Here is a 12,171-nt window from a genome sequence, read left to right on the forward strand (position 1 = left end):
ACGGCGCATGATTTGCTACTTTAAGGGGCCGTCACATTAACGAGATTTTGGTGAAATTTTGAGGGACAAAAAAAGAGGTCTATTTTCAATAGTGCAGTGATAAATGAAGCACATAAAAAGTCACTTTAACTAAGCAGTTTTTTGTTGGTCAATGAGGTGAATCCGCACGAGCAAATAAACTCGATTCTAAATCTGTTTGTTATCCCTGGATGGAGCTCTGACAGAGTTAGTCCAGGAAGATTTGTCTGTAAGGGTACTGTTTAAACGCACAGCTACCTGACAAATATAAATATTTTTACAGTTATTCCTCTGCGTGAGGAAGATCCATTTAGATCCGCTCTGATGGATAGATCCATTTAGATCCGCTCTGACGGACACCAGAGTTGAGTAGATTTATCCCTGGATGGAGCTCTGGATAGAGTTAGTCCAGGAAGATTTGTCTGTAAGGGTACTGTTTAAATGCACAGCTACCTGACAAATATAAATATTTTTACAGCTATCCCTCTGCGTGAGGAAGATCCATTTAGATCCGCCCTGATGGATAGAACCATTAAGATCCACTCTGACGGACAAAAAATTGAGTTATCCCTCCAGCGTGAGGAAGTTCCATCTAGATCTGCTCTGATGGATAGATCCGTTTAGATCCGCTCTGACAGACACCAAAGTTGAGTAGAGTTATCCCTGGATGGAGCTCTGGATAGAGTTAGTCCAGGAAGATTTGTCTGTAAGGCTAATGTTTAAACACACAGCTACCTGACAAATATAAATATTTTTACAGTTATCCCTCTGCATGAGGAAGATCCATTTAGATCCGCCCTGATGGATAGAACCATTAAGATCCACTCTGACGGACAAAAAATTGAGTTATCCCTCCAGCGTGAGGAAGATCCATCTAGATCTGCTCTGATGGATAGATCCGTTTAGATCCGCTCTGACAGACACCAAAGTTGAGTAGAGTTATCCCTGGATGGAGCTCTGGAAAGAGTTAGTCCAGGAAGATTTGTCTGAAAGGCTAATGTTTAAACACACAGCTACCTGACAAATATAAATATTTTTACAGTGTGAGGAAGATCCATTTAGATCCGCCCTGATGGATAGATCCGTTTAGATCCGCTTTGATGGACAAAAAAATTTAGTTATCCCTCCAGTGTGAGGAAAATCCATTTAAATCCGCTCTGATGGATAGATCCGTTTAGATCCACTCTGACGGACAAAAAAGTTGAGTTATCCCTCCAGTGTGAGGAAGATCCATTTAGATCCACTCTGATGGATAGATCCGTTTAAATCCGCTCTGACGGACAAAAAAGTTGAGTTATCCCTCCAGTGTGAGGAAGATCCATTTAGATCCGCTTTGATGGATAGATCCGTTTAGATCCGCTCTGACAGACAAAAAAGTTGAGTTATCCCTCCAGCGTGAGGAAGATCCATTTAGATCCACTCTGACAGACAACAAAAAACTCCCTGAAGCTTCCTATCCAGATAGGTATTCTCTGTTTTTACTGTTATTTTTATTTCTTATGCATTCCATTTTTATTATTATGTATTTGCTTTTTTTTAATTACCATTGTGTATGAAATGTGCTATACAAATAAAATTGCCTTGCCTAAATCTGTGTGGGGGTATTATTGTCCTCATGCGAAATTCCAGATTGCGTGGCGACCACAACTTTAGTTGGTTCTAGGGGGAGGTGTGTTTTAGTGATATTTTGATTGGACAAAATCAGCGTAGTGCAGGATGAGTCATCAATATTTTCTTCCTTTTTCTAGTAGCGGGAGACTGTAAACTTTTAATGAATATGCTAACAGTTATTTTGTCAATGTTTATTAGCATATGGCCTCAAAACTCACACACATAGACTAAAAACACAAAACTGTAAGTTTGATTTGAGGGAGTGTTTAAATAAACTGACAATATTTAAGAACATTATTCATTATATTCATTTATTTACTTTGTAGGGAGCAATGCCTTGCATATATGTGACGGTTGGCCTTTATTTTGAAATGTGTGGAAGTCTTCCCACAGTGTGTTCAGCTTCACTCCTTCATTCCCCTCAGCGACACAGACATCATGGCGGACGCCGATTCTTGGGGTGAGAATTTGTGTAAACTTCACCGTTATTTTTCTTTTCTGTCCGTTCGAATTTCTATTAATATGTTTTCTCGAATAAATTGTCGCCATAAAGCACGGATGTCACTAAGCAGTCTGTCTAAACGCTCTGTTGTTTTCCAGATGCTGATAGTTTCGAGCCCGATGAGCCCCTCAAAAAGGCGGCAGTTCATGACAAATGGGAGGGCGAGGATGAAGAGGACGACGTGAAAGTTAGTAGCGGATGCTTTTTTGTCGTTCACAAATCATAATGTGTGTTAATTTCTTTAACAATGAAAAAAATCTCCCATCTTTTAAGAAGTTGCAGTCAGCTAACTCTAGCTAGCTACTCTAGCTAACTCTAAAGTGTCAAAACATAGTGGTGATTATGAGTCTAAATATGTGTCCAGTTAGTATTAGCATAGGCGTACACCTGCTTAAAGACATAGTCATAAGTTAGTTAGACAGTGAAATCATAGTAATTATATGAACTAATTCCATGCTAAAGGTATGTCTTTGCTTACACTTAGTAATAATTACTGTACTTAGACTTTTCACAGCTGAACATCACTGTCATCTGTTGCTAATCTCAAATGATCACACATCATGTCTCAAAGTAGTCAGCCTTCATAAGAGGTTAGATTGATTTTATTTATGTGGAAGTAAAGATCTCCAACTAATCTGTTCATTTATTCAACCTAGCACCATGCTTTAATTTGTGGTTTGAAATGCATTTTTTACTTAGGATAATTGGGATGATGATGAAGAGGAAGAAAAGGAGGAAGAAAAGGAAGAAGAAAAAAAGACAGGTACAGTGATTGTGAAATGCATAAATTGGTACAGTTAAAATAGCTCAATGATGCATTGTAGTCTGGGCCTTTGAGGTTCAATTGTGTATTTTTCATATATAGAGGCTGAGGCTAAACCTATAGAAAAGAAGAAACTCAGTGAAAAGATAAAAGAAAAGGAAAATTTACAAAGAAAAAAACAAGAGGAGCTCAGAAAACAAGTAAGTTTAGACATGGCAGTGTTTCACTTGTATTTTTCAGTAAAAAGTTATGTTTAACATTTTCTAACTTGTTTAATATTTGATGTACATTGTGACCCTTTTGACAGTGTTTTTATAATCAGCATTTGTAACTCCAAACCATTTTTTTCATTTTATATGCAAACACTACTGTTCAACAGTTTGAGGTAAGTAAGATTTTTTTTAAAACATTAATATGCAAAGTATGTTAATATGTTTATTCAGCAAGGATGGATCACATTGGTCCTAAGTGACAGTAAAGACATTTATAATTAGAGCTGGACCCGATGAAAGATCTTTCTAGTATTTGTTTATTTAAGCCATTAGTCGATTAATCGCATAGTTATAGATGGTTTCATTGGATGCACGCACTTTGCCATGGTTAAGGCTTGTTCACACCGGGACGTTTATCGTGTGCGTTTTTCGCCAACGTTTAACAATCTGTGACTAAACAAGGGCTGCCAATGTGAGTGTGCACACTGACGCGCAAAACGGCGTAAAAGCGTAATTTAAAAAAGAACTCCTCTGGTTCGTTTTTTTTTTTGGTTTGACGCTCCGCGTTAAAAACTGGCCGACCAATTAAATTGGCGCTTTTGCTCGCGTTCCTGGAGCTGCTGAAGTTACAGTAAAACATGACTTGGTGGCGCTCAAGCACAAAACGGTCTTGCCGAGCACACATTGATACCAAGACGACGAAGTGAAAGTAAGTAGACGAGGAAGACCCCTACAGACTATGGGTGCTCTGCCGGTTCTTGGCCACATCAATAGCCATTTTATTTCTGTGTTTTTGGGTTTTTTTTCTTTTAAATTCAAGAAATATAGTTGAGAATGTCTATTTCATAAATATGTTTATTTGCACTACCATTCACTTGCACTACTGTCATTGTGACATATATGCACTCTCGTTTCTGACTACCATCTCCTCGTGTCATGTATATGTCATATGTCATTTTATATCTGTAATTTTATATTCTTTAATTTCAATAATGTCTAAATTCATAAACATGTTTATTTGCACTACTGTTCACTTGCATTAGGCACAAGCGCCATATACTGTCAGGGGGTGAATTTGCACGTTCACTCAGCGCATTGCCAGTGAAAATCACTTGGGTATGAAAACGAAAAACGCTGGCGATAAGCGTGCACAATAATCGTCCCGGTGTGTACGAGGCTTTACGCGCCTGGCCCGAAGTTAACTTCTGGTCTATGTTTGTTGAACGGGTCTGGTAGTAACTTTGTCGCATTTAAGTTTGGCCCAGTAATGCTTCTTTTCTTCTACTGGTAACCCAAAATAATACTGGCTAGGCATAGTTTTAACTTGTTAGCTATTGTAATTTACTTATTTATTTTGCTTGTTATCAGAAATAATCTACTCTAGAGGGACTCTGTTGTTATTAATTCGTCTACTGGATGTTAAGTTTGGGCCACAAAATGTTCATCTTTGTTGTTGCTGTTGAAACACTCTGTATTAATTAATTAAATATATATGGGGGGTGGGGGGATACTAAACTATAATGAGCCTACATAGGCATAATATAGCCTACTCCATGCTCAAGTGTGCACGTAAAGCTTAAAGGTGCCGTAGAATGGAAAATTGAATTTACTTTGGCATAGTTGAATAACAAGAGTTCAGTACATGGAAAAGACATACAGTGAGTCTCAAACACCATTGTTTCCTCCTTCTTATATAAATCTCATTTGTTTAAAAGACCTCCGAAGAACAGGCAAATCTCAAAATAACACAGACTGTTACGTAACAGTCGGGATCATTAATATGTACGCCCCCAATATTTGCATATGCCAGTCCATGTTCAAGGCATTAGACAAGGGCAGGACGTCTGGATGTGCACAGCTGAATCATCAGACTAGGTAAGCAAGCAAGGACAACAGCGAAAAATGGCAGATGGAGCAATAATAACTGACATGATCCATGATATCACGATATTTTTAGTGATATTTGTAAATTGTCTTTCTAAATGTTTCGTTAGCATGTTGCTAATGTACTGTTAAATGTGGTTAAAGTTACCATCGTTTCTTACTGTATTCACGGAGACAAGACTGTCGTTATTTTCATTTTTAAACACTTGCAGTCTGTATAATTCATAAACACAACTTCATTCTTTATAAATCTCTCCAACAGTGTAGCATTAGCCGTTAGCCACGGAGCACTATGAAACTCATTCAGAATCAGATGTAAACATCCAAATAAATGCCATACTTACATGATCTGAGGCTGAATGACGAACACTTTGTAAAGATCCATTTTGAGGATTATATTAGCTGTGTGAACTTTGTTTATGCAATGTATTATAGAGTCGCGAGCTCGGGGGCGGGGAGCATGAGAATTTAAAGGGGCCGCGCGCTTAATCTGCGCATATTTAAAGATGCCCCAAAATAGGCAGTTAAAAAAAAATGAATTAAAAAAAAATCTATGGGGTATTTTGAGCTGAAACTTCACAGACACATTCAAGGGACACCTTAGACTTATATTACATCTTGTGAAAATGCGTTCTACGGCACCTTTAATAAAGCACACATAAAATCTTAACGGCTCCAAACTTTTTAACAGTAGTGTATTATATATATATATATATATATATATATATATATATATATATATATATATATATATATATATATATATATATATATATATATATATATATAATATAGCTAACTCATACCTTTTATTAATAGAATATGTGTGACAAGGATATAGTAAGACTTTTACTAAGCATAACTGCAATTTTTTAACAGTTAGAGTCGTCAAAAAGCAGTACAGAACTCACACCAGAAGAGGAGCTGGCAGAAAAACTTAGAGTGAAAAAACTACAGGAGGATTCAGACTTAGAACTAGCAAAAGAGGCATTTGGTAAGTGCTTTCAGTTAGAGTTGTCTAAAGTACTGAAATTTAAAAAATGTGACGCTTTGAGCGCTGTTGAGCGGATTCGTAAACACCTCTGATTGGCCATTGTGTTCACACACTCAATAGATAAGTCTATGATTGGCTACAATGATCAACGCTACAAAAACAGATTTGTAAATAGTCATCAATGACGCTTGCACAGATACACATAAACACTTCCGTGTGCTTTCAAACTCTCTGGTGCATTAATCATTGTAGCAAATCACAGACATATCTGACGAGCACATGAACACAATGGCCAATCAGAGGTGTTTACGAATCTGCTCAACAGTGCTCAAAGCGTCACATTTTTTAAATTTCAGTACTGAAGTCGGTACTTTTGACAACTCTATTTTCAGTATATCCATATCCACATTTTTACTCATAAATAGGCTTGAATGTTTCACTTTTATTCTCTTTGTAGGTGTAGTATCAAATAATGTTACAGGAATTGATGCAATGAGTCCCTCTTCAAAAGAAGACTTTACAGAGTTTGAGCGGTTGCTAAAAGAAAAAATTTCTCCCTATGAGAAGTCTATACACTATTCCAGCTTTTTAGAGACACTGTTTAGGGACCTGTGTCTTTCATGTAAGTATGCCTCATTTTTAATAGTTCTTCATTTATTCTCAATGTAAATCATGTATGACACTTTTGGTTTTGCAGTGGAAGTTGAGGACTTGAAGAAAATTAGCAACTCACTAACAGTGTTACTAAGTGAAAAGCAGAGGCAAGAAAAGGTATGAAATCCATTTACTAACTCTTAGTACATTTTCTTTTTCAATGTTTTATACATACACACACACACTCGTTGTCGGGCAGACACCTCATATGTCCAGATCCGCTACTTTTCTGGAAATGGGAAAAACACTATTAAAAAAAATAAATAAAAATAAGCACTGTTGTCAAAGTTCATATTGTGGCTTTATATATGGTCAGACACTTGCATCATTATTTTATGTACATTTTACTAAAATCAGGCTCAAATGGAGTTTCAAGGTTTTTGACCAGCAAATTTTTTTTTTTTTTTCACTTTTTTTTTATGTTTTTAAAAGAAGTTTCGTCTGCTCACCAAGGCTACATTTATTTAATTAAAAATACAGTAAAAAACAGTAATATTGTGAAATATTATTACAATTTAAAATAACTGTGTACTATTTAAATATATTTGACAAAGTAATTTATTCCTGTGATGCAAAGCTGAATTTTCAGCATCGTTACTCCAGTCTTCAGTGTCACATGATCCTTCAGAAATCATTCTAATATGCTGATCTGCTGCTCAATAAACATTTATGATTATTTTCAATGTTGAAAACAGTTGTGTACTTTTTTTTTTTCAGGATTCCTTGATGAATAGAAAGTTCAAAAGAACAGCATTTATCTGAAATACAAAGCTTCTGTAGCATTATACACTACCGTTCAAAAGTTTGGGGTCAGTAAGAATTTTTATTTTTATTTTTTTGAAAAGAAATTAAAGAAATTAATACTTTTATTCAGCAAGGATGCATTAAATCAATCAAAAGTAAAGACATTTATAATGTTACAAAAGATTAGATTTCAGATAAACACTGTTCTTTTGAACTTTCTATTCATCAAATAATCCTGAAAAAAAATATTGTACACAAATATTTTGTACAATTGTACACATTAAATGTTTCTTGAGCAGCAGATCAGCATATTAGAATGATTTCTGAAGGATCATGTGACACTGAAGACTGGAGTAATGATGCTGAAAATTCAGCTTTGCCATCACAGGAATAAATTACTTTGTAAATATATTCAAATAGAAAACAGTTATTTTAAATTGTAATAATATTTCACAATATTACTGTTTTTTTACTGTATTTTTAATTAAATAAATGTAGCCTTGGTGAGCAGACGAAACTTCTTTTAAAAACATTAAAAATCTTAGTGGTTCCAAACTTTTGGACTGTACTGTATATATGTAAGTTACATTAAAAATAACCAAATTAGTTTTTCATTAAATCATAGTCAATATATAAAAGTAATAAATAAGCAAAATACTGTATATTTGACTTAAATAATTAACAGATTAACATCGGGGGGAAAAGTGTGACAAGTAGTAGCCTATATGCTGCTGAGTTTGGTTCATTTCTGTGAGGCACAAACATGATGTTGGCAGCCTGATCACTTTGAAAATAAAATGGGCAAACATATTAAAAGTTACTCTCAATTTAAATAGTCCGAAGTACAAGCTGTTCAGTGTGAGCACCGCTCCACTGTGGTGTTGCCAAGGACATTTTTTCTGTTGATGTTGGAACATGCGTGAAGTACAAAGCCTAGTTTACAAAGCCTAATTTACTAATAAACAATAGTTTAGCATTCAAATACATCGCGGCTATAGAAACATTTGTATTCCTACTGAATGAGAGAGGTAGACTGAGTAAGAACAACACTGCTTTACTTTCAGTTTAAATGAATTCGTATTGGCTTGTTTAGCTAAGGGTCATGCTAAGTTTGAAATCCACTGGTTTACATCATGTTCACGTATTCATGGACATAACCACAAGAAAACAATGCTTTGATACCAGTTGTGTGGTAAAAGATAAGCAAATTCCCTGCAAATGGACTTTAAATTCTGACAATATGCTGTCAAGTCACTGGTTATCAGACATGTAAATATGTTGTGGGGCTATCATGCAGTAAGTTAATTTTGCAACGTTAGCAAAACTTTAGCAACATTTTTTTTTTTTGAAACATTTCTTTGAAGAACATGACCATGATTATGAACACAAGATTAAATGTAACACAAAACAAGTGACTATTTGTTAAAATCCTTATTAAAGGTGCTCTAAGTGATCCTGGGTGGAGTAACTTCCTGTTGACGTTCGAAGTGTTGTCAAACAAAACAGAGGCTAGCTAGACCCTCCCTCCTCCTCCTCCTCCCCCTCCCCTCTGTGCTTCCTGAAACAGTCATGAACGGGCATTTAAAATCATTCTTGTCAGTTATTGGCTGGAGCATGTTTATTATGTTTCGTGGTCCAGACTGCACCAGTTTGTTTTTATTGCCATTTTCGGAGCTTGTGGCGACTACAGAGACCGCGTTTTTTTACAGTGTGTTCAGGGGACAGGCAGCTAGCGGATAGTGAGGAGATGTTTGCTGTATGTGACAAAAAATGTTTTGGCCTAAAAACGCGTGACATCACTTAGAGCACCTTTTAATGGCAAAAATTATGTACATTTTTGGGTCTCATTGTTCGCTTGGACGGCCATGTTGCCGTTGTAGCCGGCGTATTCTCATACCCCTTCGTTTGAAGGGGGTCCTGAAAAAATCTTAATTTGAAGTGCTATCTGGCCCTTCCCTCTACCCCTACAACCAAAAGAGAATCAACGCACTCCTACCCCTTCACGTGAATGCGCAAAACAGAGGGGTAGGGGCAAGGGGTAAAAATGGGATTGGGCCTAAGGGCGATTTCACACCTATGGATTGTTTGTTTTGTTCCGAAACAGGGACTAAATTTGTTACAATGTTGCATTTTCTTATTGGTTTGGTTTTCTTTCACACGGCAATATTTCAAAGCGTACCAAAATGTGTTTATGCAAGTCACATGCTAGTACAAATGTCCTCTTATTGGTCAGTTTTCTCAGCATCATCCATCAAAATGATTGACAAGTTCTTATTGTGGCTTTATTTGTGACCGTCAAGACACATGCAAACACTATACAAATGTAGCCGTCATTCCCGCTGTTTAATTATACACTACATTCATATTAATGCTGCGGCAAATTCAAACGCGCTCTCTCTGGATCTCCCAGTGTTGTCTAGTAGGTTAACTGTGTCATATATGAATGTATTAATGCAGCAGAACGGGAATCAAGGCTTCGTCGGGACCGCATTCTCGCACGGAGAAGCGCAATTACACAATGTTTAAGATGAAGAGGTGCTCTTTGGTTTCGACTATGGTAACTAATGTGTTCACTCACAGAATCAGAAATTACTGCTTTTTATATAACACATTTCCCATTATGAAATTTGATATCGTTTGGTTCATTGGTCCGTTGGGTCAGATTGCTTTCACATCTCAAGCGAACAGCTCCACAGTTCATTTGAAAGCGTACCGAGACCACCTTTTCAAGGAGGTCTCGGTACGATTGTTTGGTCCGCTTTTGGTGTGCACCAGAGTGCAATTGCTGCATTCACACCTGCCCAAACAAACCGCATCAAAGGGGACAACGTGTGTGTGTGTGTGTGTGTGTGTGTGTGTGTGTGCGCGCGTATGTTAAAGTAATAAATTAATATATAATTATTTTTTGGTCCAAAATATTTTATATATATTTTTTTTTATTCAATAGGCAAACAAAGGTAAAAAGAAAAAGAAGGGAGTTTTACCAGGAGGAGGTTTAAAAGCCAAGCTGAGAGATGATCTGGCAGACTACGGGGAGTTTGACGGCGGTTATGCACAAGACTATGAGGATTTCATGTGACCAAGGCTTCACCCATTGATAACTTTTGCTGATTGCTGAACCATACACCTTAACAGCATGACCTTACCCCACAGTCAGGCCCACTACCAGAACCATGCTAGAAAACGTCAGCCCGCGCAATGCACACTATCCCCTCAAAGAGGTTTATGAAGAGAATGAATTAACTGAGGTATTTTTCTCTGTTGTGAATTTAGGTCAGTGTTTGTCGGAATAATAAAACCGATAAAATGGGCGGCTCCTCACAAATGTGAACCTACAGTATCGATTAATCGTGACAGTCCAGGCTTATATGAACAAAGAGTGTTATTGTTCGGTAACTGCTACTTGGAAATAAATTACATTCTATGCAAATTTCTTTCCGTATTGATCTCAATTTGCTTCGGTCGTTATCCTTTTTGAATGGGATGTTTCTTTTGCAAACCAGGCCGACTAAGACAACCCCAATACAACCTGATCAAAGTAATCACATGGTTCATCAATCATGTCTACAATCAAACGTTTTATTTGTTTTTGTTCATAGACGATAGTGAGCTCATTTGTTTAGATAAGTAAATCTAGAGTGTAGCATACTTAATGTAAGCATAATACATTGAAAGTAACACCTTTACGTTTGTAGCTCCTAATGCATTCCATGTAAAGTCTAAGACCAAAAGTATCACTAAATGAACTGTTTTAAAGATACATTGCAGCATTATTAGGATTACCTCAATTTTTGCAGAGCAAAATATGCGAATTACAAATATAACTCATGTTTTCAATGCAGCAAGTTATGCAGTTACTCATTTGACCTCAATCATGCCAGCAAAGAATGAGCGTGATTCTTCTGCTGCTGATGAATAAGGGACTGAACGTTGATGTAGGGTCTTTTCAGGCATCGTTGTTTGGCTTTCCATTTTCTTGACAACTTTAAGTGTGGTAGACATGCTTTAAAGAGACTTACGATCAGCAAAGCCGATAATAGGACTCTGCACTGTTTTATAAAGATCTAATTTAATAAAAGTTGCTGAAAAATCATCAGTTGTTCTGTCTTTTTTGTTTTGTATTGTCTGGTATATCTGTAACCATTGCACATTCTTTATAAACTTGCTGAGGGATGAAACAATTATGTGCTAATTTACAGAATGATGTTGATCAGGCTTCAAGCATGAAATGAAAATGTTTTGTAAATGCATGTTATAGATCTTCTTGTGAATGATTTATCCTTGCAAGTTGAATTTTTCTTTTTTTTTTTTTTAAATCTTTTTAAACAAAATATAACTGAATCTTCCAATGAAATCACCAGACTTCTCTAATCATTTAGTAAACACTTCTCCACAATCGACTACATGCATGCATTCATTCTTGAGTGCAACACCCACATTTCACAATCCACTTAACAATTAATGGATATACTTGATTATTTTCCAAAAAAGTTAATATTTTTCAAGATAAAAAGCATTTCTTTTGTTTTTTTACAAATATGAATTATTCATAAATATGTTCCTGAGGAGTCGCACCACATGACAACCACATTTTGCAACTTGAACTAACCTGCTATTTTAACCTGTTGGACATGAAAATGCGCCATCCAAACTTGAGGGCTGTTTACATAACATTTTCAACTAAAAATGGAAACTTTTTATGTGTTTTGGCTATTCATTTATACATCAATGGTGTTTTGGATGCCTAAAATTTATGTTTTTGAAAACGATACCATTATCGTAACAAAAC

General features: G+C 36.2%; 1 protein-coding gene across 2 annotated transcripts; it reads left to right on the forward strand.

The window, feature by feature from the left end:
• Window positions 1-1,955: 1,955 nt before the first annotated feature.
• On the forward strand, window positions 1,956-11,475 carry eif3ja (eukaryotic translation initiation factor 3, subunit Ja). Of its 2 annotated transcripts, XM_048158581.1 has the most exons (9): window positions 1,956-2,089; window positions 2,230-2,318; window positions 2,831-2,894; window positions 2,997-3,094; window positions 3,274-3,279; window positions 5,870-5,984; window positions 6,442-6,606; window positions 6,682-6,755; window positions 10,330-11,475. In XM_048158581.1, the coding sequence occupies exons 1-9, from the start codon at window positions 2,068-2,070 to the stop codon at window positions 10,459-10,461; spliced, it is 765 nt and encodes a 254-aa protein (XP_048014538.1). In that variant the 5' UTR covers window positions 1,956-2,067; the 3' UTR covers window positions 10,462-11,475. The 2 variants fall into 2 exon arrangements, with proteins under 2 accessions (XP_048014538.1, XP_048014539.1); XM_048158582.1 differs by lacking the exon at window positions 3,274-3,279.
• The last annotated feature ends 696 nt before the right edge of the window (window positions 11,476-12,171 follow it).

Source organism: Megalobrama amblycephala, linkage group LG15 (assembly GCF_018812025.1).
Source record: "Megalobrama amblycephala isolate DHTTF-2021 linkage group LG15, ASM1881202v1, whole genome shotgun sequence".
Lineage (NCBI taxonomy): Eukaryota > Metazoa > Chordata > Actinopteri > Cypriniformes > Xenocyprididae > Megalobrama > Megalobrama amblycephala.